This window comes from Puma concolor, chromosome D4, assembly GCF_028749965.1.
Source record: "Puma concolor isolate L17-30 chromosome D4, mPumCon1.1.hap2, whole genome shotgun sequence".
NCBI classification, from domain to species: domain Eukaryota; kingdom Metazoa; phylum Chordata; class Mammalia; order Carnivora; family Felidae; genus Puma; species Puma concolor.
Genome location: NC_141679.1, coordinates 72906037 through 72922039, shown reverse-complemented (window position 1 = coordinate 72922039; position 16003 = coordinate 72906037). Strand labels below are relative to the sequence as shown.

Sequence of the window (16003 nt, the reverse complement as noted above, 5' to 3'; positions counted from 1 at the left end):
GATCACGGGTATGCATTTCCACCTGTGGCCTGGAGCAGGTGACCTGCCTTCTGTCAGGATCCTTTGCACAGTTCTTTCTCACTTTCAGGTTCTACACTGGGAATCCAGTTCTACCTTCCCATCACACATTTTGTTTGCGACCTTGTCCTTCTTTTAGAGGGTGGAGGAGAGTACTTTTTATTGATGCATGACACACATACAGTGAAGTCACATATAAATAAGTATACAGCTCAATGAATTTTCTCAGAGCGAAACACCCATGTAACCAGTACCCAGATCAGGAAACAGGATTACCAGAACCCCAGAAGGCTTTGCATGTCCCCATCTACTAACTACCTTCGCCCTCAAGGGTAACCACTGTCCTCACTTCCAACACCATAGGCTAATTTTGCCAGTATTAAAATGTTATCTAAATGGAATCCCATAGGATGTACTCATTTGTGTCTGGCCTCTTTGACTTCATATGTTTGTGAGATTCATCCTTGTTGTTACATTTAGTTATAGTTCATGCATTTTCATTACAGCATGTATTCCTTATATTAACATACCACACTTTATTTAGCTACTTTCCGTTGACGGGCATTTGGGTTATTTCCAATTTGGGGCTACTACAGCCTTGTCTCTGTCCTTACAAAAGTATCAAAAAACTTGACCTAAACCCCACCCCACCCCCTACACTTAAACTTTTGGGCAAGATGAAGAAACAGGGACCCAATTTGCTTGCCCACCTGAAACAACTTTTTAAAAATCAGACAAAATCAGGGTGCCTGGGTGGCTCAGTCGGTTAAGCCTCCGACTCTTAATTTTGGCTCAGTTCAAGATCTCACAGTCATGAGATAAGTCCTATGTTGGGCTCTGCACTGAACATGGAGCCTGCTTGGAATTCGCTCCCTCCTTCCCTTCCCTCCGTCTCTCTCTCTGTCCCTCCCCTACTTTTTCTCTCAAAATAAATAAGTAAGCATAAAAAAATCAGACAAAATATAGGAAACAATGGTTTTTAACATACTAGACATCAGGTAAAGAAGCTTAGTGACTCCTGCAACACGGAAAACAAAGAAGCTAAGCCCTCCAACTGCTCCAGTTACTGCTTTGATACAATTTCCAGACCAGGAGACCAGCGTTTCTCAATATTTGTATACATAATGCCCACAGGTGAGAATCACAACTTAATGGACTGGCTGCAGAGCCTAAGAATCTGTATTTTTATAAGCATCCAAATGATTCTGATGCAGGCCAGCAGTGAACCACACTGCTGTAGACTATAAATTCTCCAGGCTCCGGCAAAATAAGGATAAACAACAGTATGTTCTCAAGTTTAAAAAACATGGACTAGATAAGAATAAAGAAATATATATACAGAGCTCAGAAGGTCAGGTTAGTCTAGAGAGAGAAATATGGAGCCATCCAGAGTTTGTTGACTACATAGGCTCTCCCGGGTAAAGCATGCCATTAGCAGGTGGCCACAAATCAATGTAACTGACAAAGAGCCAATAATACATGCAGGAGACCAGGAGGGAGTAAGCCAAGACGCAGAAAGGCAGGAAGAAAGGATTTATTAAAGACGGCTTTATTTGGCTGTTTTCTTTCTGAAAGGGTTCAAGAAGAGCAACATTGAATGCAGCTGAGAGGTGAAGGCAAGAACTGAAATGTCCACCTCACTGTGTGGATCTGCTGCCTCTGGAGCACTGTGCACGGGGAGGGGGGAGCATGGAATGAAAAGGAAGCAAAGGAATGAAGCAAAGGAATGGATGCAAAGGAATGAAAAGTGCAATGTGGTAACGGAATAAACACTAATTTCTCATGAAACCTGACAGTGAGTAAAAGGGCAAGAGTAACTAGATGGAAAAAGGTTTTTCAGTTTAATTTGGGGGAAAATATTTTTAAATACTTGAGTATACAGAGTAAGGGGAAGAGCTAGTCAAAGGTAAAGACAGAGAAAATGGCATAGCACGACAGGCTCCACAGTGTGGAGCAGGAGTGAAGAAAAGCTGACAAGACGGAAGGCAGGATAGTGAAGATTTAGAAGAGATTCCGCCAGTAATGGGTGACCTAGGCTAAATAAAGAAACAAGGCAGTGCCAGAGAGCACTGAAGGCTTAGCTGAGATCTGAGACCATGAATGTGTAGTAGTACTAACCCACATGGCTGTGAGATTACCCTCTGCAGGATTCTGAAAGTTGAGAAGCTATAAATTATGAGATGGGTTCAGGATAACAAGGCAGACTGATAGGAGGGAAGGCAAGGGGCAAGATGATGAAGTGATGAACTTGAGTTCTGGCTACATGGAGGATTCAATGAAACCAAGAGATAACAGGTGAGGGCCACAACTGTGGATCAACAGCCTAGGGCACCTGTTCTCAACCTTAACTGCACATGAAAATCACCTGGGGAGTTAAAAAAAATCCTGATGCCCAGACCAGTTAGATCAGAATGTCTAGGGCTGAGACCTAGGCAAGCAGTACTTAAAAAAAAAAAAAAAAAAAGTTTATTTATTTATTTTTGAGAGAGAGAGAGAGAGAGAGAGAGAGAGAGAGAGAGAGAGGAGCCCCAAGCTGGCTCTACACTGTCAGCACAGAGCCCAAGGCAGGGCTTGATCCCATGAGCCGTGAGATCATGACCTGAACCGAAATTTAGAGTGAGAGGCTTAACTGACTGTAATTTTTTTTTTTTTTTTTTTTTTTTTTAGGCCTCCCCTGGTGACTCCCAAGTGCAGTCAAAGCTGAGAACCATGGACCTAGGAAGACTAGATTTCCTGTAAGGAGAGAAGAAAGCTCAGGAAAATCAGGAAGATCAGCAGCTAGTTACAGGATGGGCTGAAAACAAGTAGCCCACGAAGTAGCTCAAACAGTGTGAGAATGGGGAAGAGCTGCAGGAAAGCAGTAGGGGCTCTCTCCACACGAGTCTCAATGTTGCCAGTTATCAGAAGCAAGATTCACAGCAACTGAAGAAATTCCCATACTAACATTCTATCCTTGCAGATTACTTCCGGGGTTATTTTTAGGTTATCCACAGCCGTACAGACAGCATACTGGTTTAAGAGCCTGGGGTGGAGGAGGTTCTCCTGGATTTCTATACCAGCTTCACAGATAATTAGCTGAGTAATCCTTGGGTAAATCACTTCTTTATCTCAAATTTTTTTAAAGTGTGTATAATTAATTAGTACGTACCTCAAAGTAGTTGTAAGAAACAGAGGCAAGTAAGCCACAAGTAAACATTCAATGATAGCTAATATTGATCATTTTTTAAAGCTGCTAATTTTAAGGACGTTTTCCACCAAATGTAACTTCTCTCAATTACCATAGTTCTAGTAGGAGATTTAGAGATGACAAACATTGATGAGGCTTATACACCAGAATGGAAGAACTGGAAATTCACATATTTAAAGATTCTTTGATAGGTACTTAAATATTAAGCTATTACGTTGGGTTTAAAAATTTTTTTTATTTTTTAAAGGCTTTTATTTTTAACTAGTCTCTACACCAATGTGGGGCTCGAACTCACAACCCCAAGAGCAAAGATTCGCACACTCCACCGACCGAGAGTGCCAGCCAGGCACCCCTATAAGGTGCTTTTTTAAAACATAAAACAACTCTGGTGTATTAAGAAAGATTAAAGGGGGAAAAAGGGATCATCAGAATTCCCAAATCACGGTTAAAAGAGACAGTCAAAACATGGCATAAAACACATTTAATACAAAGTTTAAATGATATGCAGTTCTTAGGCTAAAATTATATCCCAAGTTAAAATTACACCCAATATTTAGGAACAAATCTGAAGTTCTGCGGAGATCATCCAAAAGTGTAAAGGCAATGCAACTAAGGAACATTAACAGCAATTATCCCCTGAAGTGGCCTGATCTCTTCCTTTAAACCATTAGATGGGTTCTCAGTGGGTCAGAGGAGCTGCATCAGTCCTGGCTTCTCTGAATTCCTCTACCCTCAGAGCCTGACTCAAAATGTGGGATTCTGCTGCCACAGAACCCTTCACTTGGCTCTCTCTGCTAGAGGGAGAGCTGGCCACGCTCAGAGTGGAGCGGGGAAGGCCAGACACCATGAGCAAAGGAACCCCCAGTGACTATGTAATCCAAGCACATTGCCTCCTAGAATGGAGACATTTTGAGGGAGTCCAGAAGAGACTGTTCTGTAGACTATTAAATCACCACGCCTGGCGCAGTCCCCAGAGCAAACACTGCAAGGCAGCCTTCTAAGCACTCCAGTCCAGGCCAGAGGGAGGCCCCTCCACACAGCCCTGAACACCTGGAAAGCCCTCAATCAGTGAAAGCGTGTCCCAGGCATCGGGCTCCAGCAGAGCCATAATTTGGGATTTTAATAATAATCTTAGTTCTTTATGGAAACAGAACCACCCCTCCTAATATATATGCCCATCTGAGTTTCAGAAATTTGATTTTATTACATTTTCAGGAACACACTGGGTTACAAAAGGAAATGGACCTCCTCTATGTCCGGTCAATGGTTTTGACTGGTTTCATGTTTATTTTTTATTAAAAAAATTTTTTTTTCAACGTTTATTTATTTTTGGGACAGAGAGAGACAGAGCGTGAACGGGGGAGGGGCAGAGAGAGAGGGAGACACAGAATCTGAAACAGGCTCCAGGCTCTGAGCCATCAGCCCAGAGCCCGACGCGGGGCTCGAACTCACGGACCGCGAGATCGTGACCTGGCTGAAGTCGGACGCCCAACCGACTGCGCCACCCAGGCGCCCCGACTGGTTTCATGTTTAAAAGAATAAAATCATCCTGGAACGTGACTGAGCCATTTTGGGGAGACAGAAAGCACGGGAAAACTTCAATGTGTCATTTTCCCGAGGAATTATTTCTAAATTAAATGTTCAGTCAGGAGCTGGAGTCACCCTCTGTCACAAAAGTCGCATTCATGTAATTAAGGCACGTCACTCTCAACGGCAGGGAGGAGGAGGTGCTCATGGCCAGCTGCTGCAGGGCTGTACCTGCCAGCAGCGGGACAAGGGACAGAACACAGGGGACAGGAGTATGGGTACACGGGCTGGGCTGTTTCCTCAGAGTAAGTCAAGTCCAAAAAGTCGTGAGGGGTGAATCACAGTCAAAAGAGAGAGGCCTTCAGGTCCTGCCCTCCACTGTGAGCTAGAAGGACATCTATTCACAGAACACTTCAAAGACCTCCAAGTGACTGTAAGAAATATTCAGGGTTTCTGGTGGACTTTATAGCAGCTTTACCTCGATGAATCCTAACTGCCGCTCTGCAGAAGGGTTTTCAACCTCTAAGCTGATGGGATGGCCTTATTTTATCTTGGATGATTTGTGTTTCCTAACAGCTCATCTCTAAAACTGTTACTCTTTTTTGCCATTTTGGCTTATCGTTTGAGCCTTCTAATCTTTTTTTTTTTTTTAATTTTTTTTTTTTTAACGTTTATTTATTTTTGAGACAGAGAGAGACAGAGCATGAACGGGGGAGGGTCAGATAGAGGGAGACACAGAACCTGAAACAGGCTCCAGGCTCTGAGCTGGCAGCACAGAGCCCGACGCAGGGCTCAAACTCACGGACCGTGAGATCATGACCTGAGCCGAAGTCGGCCGCTTAACCGACTGAGCCACCCAGGCGCCCCAAGCCTTCTAATCTTTTAATTCCCCTCCCTGCTTTCCCTTTCTCATAAATTTTTTTATTTAATAGTGCGTACCACTTTAAAAAATGTTTGTTTATTTGGGGCAGGGGGAGAAGGAGAATCCCAAGCAGGCTCCACACTGTCGACACAGAACCCAAGGCGGGGCTCAATCTCACAAACTGCGAATTGCAAGATCATGACCTGAGCCGAGATCAAGAGTTGAGCCACCCAGGCGCCCCTAGTGTGTACCACTTTAAATGGCTTATTTTACAGTTTCATATTCTGATTGCATTTTGAGCAGGAGGGAAGCCTGGTATGAAGGGACACTCCCTGGAGAGAGGGCAGGCTCTGCTCTTCCCCTTCAGTCGGCTGGTAGCAGCCTCTGCAGCAACCTTAATGCAGAGAACTACACCTCCCAGAAGTGAAGCAAGAATCTCACACAAGGCTTCGAAGGGAGTAAGGATTCCTCGAGGGCAAAGTTCACCTTGCTTAACAGCCCCCCACCCCCACAGCGCTTTTTTTTTTTTTTTTTAATGTTTTTATTTATTTTTGAGACAGAGACAGAGCATGAGCAGGGGAGGGGCAGAGAGATGGGGAGACACAGAATCCGAAGCGGGCTCCAGGCTCTGAGCTGTCAGCACAGAGCCGTCGCAGTGCTCGAACTCACGAGCTGTGAGATCATGACCTGAGCCGAAGTCGGACGCTCAACCGACTGAGCCACCCAGGCTCCCCCAACAGCGCTTTTTTTAATAGTTCTGCTGGGTGACTCAGTTGAACCAATTTATCTGACTCTCGGAATTCATCTCCTCTGTTCCATGCCACCAAGCCTGTTAATATTTCATGTAAAATTAGGCTGACTGCTATATCAGCAGGTCCCCTACTTCACATAGTCCATGCCTGCAATTTCCAATGATTAAAGGCTTCTGTTGTTGTTACTTCTGCCTGTGCCCTGGAAGGCTGTTACTGTGTGTTTATGATCACTAGGTGTCATGACTAATGTTACTTCTAGATACCACTTAACTTTTAAAAAATTGCACTGCATCAAAATGGGCTTCTTCAGCAACACAAAGCACACCTTCTGGTGCAACCTGAACTCTGCAGACAGAAGATTCCCCAGAGGACACAAAATAACCAATAGTGAGTTAGATTTATGGGAAAACACAAACTATTTCCACTGGACAGTAGACTTTAATTACATACTAGAGAATACGAGAAATTCCATTACCATTGAAAACAAATAAGATCTTTATTAATTCTACCATTCCCTCCCCCCAAAAAACCCCAACTCACTAATCCTTTGGTGACAAGTTAGCCCTAGTGTATGGGAGATGGACAGGGCATGGTATTTTGCTAATAACAACTAAGTAAGACAGGCACCCAACAGACTATGAGCCCAGCACACAGTGCTCAAAAACACAGGAGACCCTCAAATATAGCATCCACTCAAGCTGTTTTCAAATCAAAACTGTCTCAATGGTCTTCCAGAAAATTCCCTAAAGCAGAATGTGATGTTTAAATTAAACTGTTCTGTTTATAAAATAAAATTCTGTGGATGGAGGAAAAGTGGGGGACACTTAATGATCTGCATGTCAACCAACTCAGGAAAGCACTGGGTTCGGCATCCCCTGAAGGCCAGATCTAAGGGTAAAGATTATTTATGACAAGACAGGCATTCCCATAGGAAAACCTTGGGGAGGAGACTCAGATCTGTAAGTAAACATGTTATTAATAGAGTCTTGTTTCTATTTTAATGTGCAATTAATTAGAAATAGGGAAATAAAGATTCCGTTCGGTCCAATACATTTCATCAGAGTCCATGGCCACTGAAAGCATCCCCAAATCTGACCATCTACCTCAGATCACAATGGCCAAATGATACTGAACTAATGAATGTAAATCCACCATCACTACTGGAAAAAATTCAAAGATCATTCATTCAACCAGCAATAATTGAGTGCCTAGTACACACTGGAGACGGAACGGTAAATAAGACACTATCCCTACCCTCAAAAGCTTACAATCTAATTGGGAAAAGAGACAACTGAACACACATTTACAATTTAGATGGGTAAAATCTAGGTACTAAAGAAGGATAGAAGGGGGGCGCGTAACCCAGTAAAAAGCTAAAGTCTAAATAGACTTGAATGAGTAGAAGTTAGTTAAACAAAAAAGGAGGGGAAAAAAAGGGGCATAAGGAAGGAGAATCCTAAAGAAAACACATTGCATAATCAGGGGAATGTCAGTAATTCAATGTTGCTGAAGAAACAAGTACAGGGCTCAGCTCCTCAAGAACTATGCATGTCTTGTTAAAGAGCCTGAATTTTAACGTGAAGGCAATAGGGAATCATAGTAAAATTTTAAGCACATGATCTAAGATTAGTGCTCCAGGAGGATAAGGCAACAGTAAGAAAAGTAAAGTAAAAAGGGAGCAAGGCTGTTGGACGCGATACCAGTGAATAGAGACAGTTACAGTAATCTAGAATAGAGATAAGGGGTACTGCACTAATCATGTAGGAAGAGGGAGGGTTGATGAATCAACAGAACCATCACTGAATATTAACACTGAATTACAATGGTCATTTTGCTTTTTTTTTTTTTTCAACGTTTATTTATTTTTGGGACAGAGAGAGACAGAGCATGAACGGGGGAGGGGCAGAGAGAGAGGGAGACAGAGAATCGGAAACAGGCTCCAGGCTCTGAGCCATCAGCCCAGAGCCTGACGCGGGGCTCGAACTCACGGACCGCGAGATCGTGACCTGGCTGAAGTCGGACGCTTAACCGACTGCGCCACCCAGGCGCCCCTCATTTTGCTTTTTAAAGCTATCACACTATAGTCCAATTTGGTATCTTCCCAGGCTCAGGTTAAAGGGGCACCCAAAGTGGTCCTGGCAGCAATGACCCTACCTGATCAACATGTGGCCAAAGTCCAAGTGTATCTCAGAACTGAACCCAAACAAGAAGCTCTCAATTCACATTTCACTAAGGCTCAGAACGCCAACGTATTAATGAATTTAAGGCAAAGGCCATACTATCTAAAAATAACATTTAAAGTGCTAAAATTTACATTAAAAACAATTCATTTCTGACAGGTGGTTTACCACAGACATCCTGATACAATGAGTATTTAAATTCCATTCAAAAACTACGCAGCAGGTATAGAAGTTGTTGTGCTAAATAGGTTAGAAAAAAGTAGAATGAACTGGAAGGAAACCTCCAGGGAAAAGACCTCTGCTTTACTAGAGGGCAGTTAATATTTACAGATACAAGGAGTATTTCTACACTAGCCTGGCACCTCCAGTCAATTAAACGATAAAGCCTAGCACTAATCATTAGGACATTACATACAGAGGACAAAAAAAAAAAAAAAAAAAAAGATAATCCAAGCAGAGGGAAAATGGGAATGCGGGGGGGAGAGAAGAGAAAAAGAAGGGAGATAGAGGAAAAAAGGCAAGGTGCCTCGCTCAGATACCCTTATCATCCAGCAATATGGCTCCCAAGGGCTGAAAAGAGAAGAAAATGGCTGCTTCCAGACTTTTTAAAAGATTTCATCGCAGCCCCCAAGCTATCAAACCACATTAGATCTCAAAAAAGGAAAAACTCATAAAGATCACTTAGGGAAAAAAAAAGTCTTGGGAATAAGAGCCCTGATTTTCAGTGCTCTAATCTGAATTTTATCTTGAGCATTATAGGCAGTAATCCCGGAAACGTGTGCCATCTAGAATATATCATGAAATGACTAAGTATCAGTTCAATATTAAAATTGGAAAAGAGCAAAGCAGTAGTATACTGATAGAGATACCAGTGAACAGAGATCATTTTGAAATATTAAAAAGAATGGCTCTCTAGTTTACAAATTATCTCAATTATGTTAAATTGCAGGCTTATAAGAATTGTAAGACATCTGTGAAATCTTAACAAATAATCTGAGCAAGAATTGCTCACTGTATTAATCACACTGATCTCTATTTTTTTGTTGTTGTTTATTTACCCTTTTTTTAGTAATCTTACACCCAGTGTGGGGTTTGAACTCATGGCCCTCACATCAAGAATCACAGGCTCTACAGACTGAGCCAGCCTGAGCTCCATTTTTTTAATACTTTGCTCTGTCTCTAAGAAGACACAATTCAATAGAACACTGAATCTAAATTAACTAGATACCACTGCACATTGTATTTGATTTAAAAAAAGAAACAGTTGATTTTTTAAAAGTTTTATAGCTTTTCTCAGCCATTTTCCTATAGTATCTGTATGACTTAAATGTTTTTGACAATTAGGTGTCCATGATTAACCTCTTTAATGTGACAACCAGAGCCATATAAGTTTTTGAAATAGGATCCATTTCCATCAGTTGCTAGCACACAAATTTTGTAAATTTTTTTTTTTACATTTATTTATTTTTGAGAGACAGAGAGAGACAGTGTGTGAGCAGGGGAGGGGCAGAGAGAGAGGGAGACACAGAATCAGAAGCAGGTTCCAGGCTTTGAGCTGTCTGCGCAAAGCTCAATGCAGGGCGCGAACCCACGAACCATGGGATCATGACCTGAGCTGAAGTCGGACGCACAACCGACTGAGCCACCCAGGCGCCCCAATGAGCACACACATTTTAGAAGAGTCTCAATATCTGCTTATTTTAATATGTATACTTTACCTTGTTTCAAAAAGGATTCTAGAGGACACAGAACATGCATTCAGAAAACATATTATTCAATAAAATACAGAATATTAGCACATCTTAACCAAAATATTGTTGCCAATGTTCTTTAGCTTTCCTTGTCAAAATGTTGATATTAAGTTTGCAATTTTACTAAGTACAGTAGAAAAAGGGGTAGGGGAACAAACCTTAGTGCTTTGCTTGAAAACAATTCAAACCAGGAAGTATCCTTATTACAATAAGAAAGGGATCAAATCAAATCAGTAAGTAATTCTGAAGGTGGCACCAGAAGAAAGAACTTAGCAAAAAAAAAAGGGGGGGGGGAGGTAAGATTTAATTTATACAGAAATTAAGCAGTTGCCTGGGTGGCTCAGTCGGTTAAGCATCTGGATTAAGATTCTGGATTCTGACTCAGATGATGGTCTCAGTTTGTGAATTTGAGCCCCACTTCTGGCTCTGCTCTGACAGCATGGAGCCTGCTTGGGATTCTCTCTCTCTCTCAAAATTAATAAATAAACTTTAAAAAAAAAGAACTGTTTAAAAAAAAGAAATTAAGCTGTTGACTATTTGCTCTATGTTGAGTTACTCATTTCAAAAAGGTATTCTTAAAATTCCTTTAATGAATGAACTATTCATTATAATGTTATAAACTAATTGCATTTTTTTCATTCTATTTTCAGGATCCTGTTACTGGAAGTCACAAAGGTAACTATGTAGGGCATGAGAAAATAAATACAAAGCCTCTCTATGGTATTTTAATGAAGCTAAATGCACTAACTGAAAGTATTTAAAGAAAACTTTACTGTGTATCATTAAGCACAAAATAAATAACTTACAACAATTGTAGACTTGTCTCAAGTCTAACACCATGGGTTACTTGGAATATTAAGCTACATTTCTCATGTCTGTTTTAATTAAAAAAGTGCGATTTTATCATTATGTATATATTATAGAGGGAAGGGGATATATCATACTCCTATCTTGAAAGAAGTCAATTTTCTCCAAATTGAGCTGCAAATTTAATACTTCCAATTAAAAATAATATTTTAATCATTCCAATTGAATAACAAGGTTACTTAGGGCTTGGGAAAAAAATCTTAAAGTATATCTTTAAGTAAAAATGCATAAAATCCAATAAAGTTTGCAAAAGAATAAGGGGCTTTCCTCACCAGTAATGAGGTAATAAAACTTCATTAATTAAAACAGTGGAGGGGTGCCTGGCTGGCTCAGCGAGTGGAGCATTTCACTCTCGATCTTGGGGCTGTGAGTTCGAGCCCCTCACTGGGTGTAGAGATTACTTAAAAATAAAAATTAAAAAAATCTTAAAAAAATAGCGGATACTAGTACAAGAACAGATCGATGAAACAGCACTGGGAATCTTGAAACATGCAAGAATACAGAAGAATTTTAGTCTATAATAAAGACAGTATTTCAAAACTGTGGTATAATCAAATAATAATTCAATTAGTGATTTTGGGACAAGTGGCTAAATATTTAGGTGAACCTAAAATTAAGTCTCTAGATCTCATCATATCACAAAGTAAAATAATGAGTACATTACATGATAAAATGTAAAAAAAAAAAAAAAAAAAAGGAAAGAATTCAGATTACTAAAAGAAAACGGATATTAACCATATAATAATTGGAGGAATAGCTATAAAATTACACAAGTCAGAAACATTAAAAAAAGAAAAAAAAGGCCCTGACAATCCAAAACACAGGTGCACATACTTTCCTCCACGTTAAACGTATGTACAAAGTTGAAAGACCAAAAAAAAAAAAAAAAAAAAAAAAGCTGGGGGAAAAAATGCAACCTATCACAGAAAAACAATCTTCGTATCAAAAAGATTAATACAGGGGCGCCTGGGTGGCGCAATCGGTTAAGCGTCCGACTTCAGTCAGGTCACCATCTGGCGGTCCGTGAGTTCGAGCCCCGCATCAGGCTCTGGGCTGATGGCTCAGAGCCTGGAGCCTGCTTCCGATTCTGTGTCTCCTTCTCTCTCTGCCCCTCCCCCCTTCATGCTCTGTCTCTCTCTGTCTCAAAAATAAACGTTAAAAAAAATTTTTTTTTAAAAAATTAAAAAAAAAGATTAATACAGCAATAGATTGCAGCACAAAGGATTATGAGTATGTAATTTACAACTAAATGTAACTAGCATACCAATATATGAAAAATGTTCAATAGAACTAGTAATTAAAGGAATGAAAATAAAAAACAGAAAACAGTGAGGAGCACGATAAAATGCAAGGGGGAAATGAGGACCAAAATACAATGTTACCAGGACTCCGAATAGATACAACCTTCCTATAGGGCAATATGTAGCAAAGTTTAAAATGTGCTCCTGGCCCAATAATTCCTTTCAGGAACCTAAACTAAGGAAATCCTCTCAAAGATGTACACATATGGGGGAGCCTGGGTGGCACAGTCGGTTAAGCGTCCGACTTCAGCCAGGTCACGATCTCGCGGTCCTGTGAGTTCGAGCCCCGCGTCGGGCTCTGGGCTGATGGCTCGGAGCCTGGAGCCTGTTTTCGATTCTGTGTCTCCCTCTCTCTCTGCCCCTCCCCCGTTCATGCTCTGTCTCTCTCTGTCCCAAAAATAAAATAAAAACGTTGAAAAAAAATTGAAAAAAAAAAAAAGATGTACACATAAGAATTCATCACAGGGTTGTTTGTAATGTTGATAATCGGAAACCTAAATGCCCATCAATGAATACATATTAGTACCTCATAAACGAAAATGCCATAAATCTATTTAAAAGGATGCAGAGATGATATTTATTAAAATAGGAAAAAAGTGGTCATGACATTTTACATGGAAACCCCATGTGAGCAGGTTGGGCAAAGCCTGGATGTCTTGTTCTTCAACCTTATTTCCAGCACCTAGAAAAGTGCCTTGTAAAAAAGGAGCTCCCAGAAAGCATTTTACTAAATAGATAAATTTTAAAAGCAGGCTACAGAACAATAATTATAATGTCAATCCCCACCCCGTTCCTTCTTTCTTTCTCTCTCTACACACACACACACACACACACACACACACACACACACACAATTGGAAGGACAGCCACAAAAGGCCGACAAGGTGAAGTTCTGGTGTGTGTAACTTTTCTTTATTCCTCTCTGTACTGTCTAAATTTCTTACATAGTTAGCATTTTTAAAATTTTTATGATTGGAAAATAGTAACAACATTGCTTTTTAAGAACTCATATATATTTAAAATGAACTCCAGAAAGTGTTCAGTGACATCAGCTACAAACTACAAAAACTGAGATCAGCAGTATCCAAGTGGCATGTTTTTTTCACCTCCAAATAAATATCTTTGGAGTATGTTTTCTACAATGTACCACCTTTTTCCAGTACCAGGAAATGCCACCCTATCCTGATAAAATGCAAAATTTCCAAAAGGAAAAGCACATTTTTTTCTAGAGTAAAAAGCGGGGGGGGGGGGGGGGGGGGTGAGTAACAAATTTCTTAAAAGTCCTCCCATCTCAGGGTGGCTCAGTAGGTTAAGGATCTGACTCTTGATCTCAGCTCAGGTCATGATCTCACAGCTCTCGGGATAGAGCCCTGCATCCAGCTCTGCACTGACAGCCCAGAACCTGATTGGGATTCTCTCTCTCCCTCTCTCTCTCTCTGCCCCTCCCCCGCTTGTGCTCTCTCAAAAATAAATAAATAAACATTAAAGAAAAAAGTCTTCCCATCTCCTCTATTGACACACGCCCTCTTCTAGTTGGTGATAAAGATTACTATGCATAATCATGTTTTTTTCAGGCTAAATGCCAGTGAATCTGTATCAGCAATGTGCTCTCTGTAATTCTTTCTTTAGGAAGGCAGATTTCATTTTAAAGACATTTAAACAAGTGAATGTTTATTATTATTCTATCATTATTCATTACTCATTATTCTATCATTATTCATCCCACTACCCTATATCATTCAGACTTTATCACTATGTGAAATAACCCTATTTGAATTATTATCTGCCTCTCCTTTCCAGAATGTAAGCTCTATGAGGACAGGAATGTTGTCCTGCTCACCACTGTGTCCCCAGTGAATGGCATCTAGTAAGGACTCAAGATGTAGTTGTTAAATTAATAATGAAAAAGGTCGGGAGGGGGGAGAGAAATTTAAATAAGACTATATGTAAGGAAATGGAAAAAAGGAAAGAAAACTACAATGAAATACACAAGCTGACGTGACTCTAGGCTGTAACGTCAGCCCGGAGGTTTGGTGGATATTTTTCAAGGTGGACAGGTGCTCCACACCTATCTAAAGGCATCCAGGAAGAAGAAAAATCCACAGGGAGGTCTCCGGGTAGCTGTGTACAGCTCCCAGAAGAGTGAAAATGATCATCATCATAACAGAAATGTCGTCCAGGTCGAAAAAACAACTACAGCACAACAACACACTATATTTGGCCCAGATGAAAAATCAAACGAAGCCCCAACACAATGAAACCAAGCAAGCAACGTTCCGCCGACACATAGAAAGATCATAGTCTCCTTTCCCCAGGCCGTGCAGTCGCCCGCAGCCCAGCAAACCCCCTCACTCACCACTTTCCCCCCTCAAGGACCCCCGCCCCAGCTGGTCCAAGGTGAGAGGGAATGGAGTAACAGTCTGAGAATTAGCTTTCTCCACTCCCACCCGAGCCCAATCCTCTCCAAAGCGCAATGCCTCCCACTCTCCCACCCGGAGGCCCTGACCCCCGCGCCAAGGGCTTCTCCTGCTGCCCCTCACTCACGTGTAGATGATGGCCATGAAATGCATCAGCCACAGCACCAAGAAGAGGACGAACCCGAAGACGGCCATTCCCTCCAGGGCCAGGTCCAGCAGCGCCATCCCCCGGCCCGGCCCGGCCCGCTCCGGCCGCCGCCGCGGACCGCGCTCCCGCCGGAGGACAGGGTGGGCGCCCGGCGCGGGGGCGCTGGAGGGGAGAGGAAGGTGGGGAGAGGAAGGGGCGGAGGGGGGTGGGGACGGAAGGGGCGGGCAGGGCCTGCGCGCCCCGCCCGCGCGCACTCGTTCCCTCGCTGCCCTGGGCGCGCTCGCGGCTGCGGGCGCTGCGGTGGCCGGGCTCCGTGGTCAGAGCGGCAGTGGCCCCCACGCTCCGGCTCGCCTCTCCACACCCTCACGGCCGCCGGCCGGTCCTTGAGCGCCTGCGCCCCAGATGCCAACGCCCCGCCGCCTCGCCGCGGAACCCCGGGCCGCGCAGCTCCGCACCCTGCTCCGCCGCCGCAGCTCCGTGCACTAATCGAAACCGGCGGCCAGCGATCCGACTCCCCGGCGCGCCCCGCCTCGCCCCCGCCCTCCGGAACCGTGGCGCCCGCCTCTCCGAGGGGCGGTGCGCGCCGCTGCTCCCCGCCCACCTTGCCGCCCTCGCGCCCGCTGCGTCACCGTCACCTTCGAGAGCGCGCCCCTGCGAGGCTTCTGCTGGACGCGAGCCCGCCTTCCCTCCCCGGGCTCCTGTCTCCGCCGGCGCCTACCCCTCGGCGTCGGGCGGCGGCGCCCCGGGCGGCCAGCCCTGCAGCCCCGGGGCCGGCCTCCCCCGGCGGTGGCGGCGCGTGACCGTGTGTCCGGCTCAGAGGCTGCTTGCCCTCTGTCCGGCTGCAGTGTTCGGGGGCGCCCCAGAGAAAGGCACGGAGTTCCAGGCAGCCGCTCGGGTTGTCTCGAAATCCAGTTTCCAACGCTGTATCTGCAGCTTCTCCGCCGGGCACCGCTCAGAGAGGCTTAGGCCCTCCTCCAGGCCATGCTCCTGGAC

At 43.3% G+C, this 16003-nt stretch overlaps 1 protein-coding gene across 1 annotated transcript in view; it reads right to left on the bottom strand.

The window, feature by feature from the left end:
- UGCG (UDP-glucose ceramide glucosyltransferase) overlaps window positions 1–15531 on the bottom strand; it is a 38960-nt gene extending 23429 nt beyond the window's left edge. Inside the window, exon 1 of the mRNA XM_025932063.2 lies at window positions 14990–15531. Coding sequence (XP_025787848.1) covers window positions 14990–15087 — 98 coding nt within the window. The 5' untranslated portion in view covers window positions 15088–15531. The remainder of the gene's footprint in view (window positions 1–14989) is intronic.
- Between the last annotated feature and the right edge of the window lie 472 nt (window positions 15532–16003).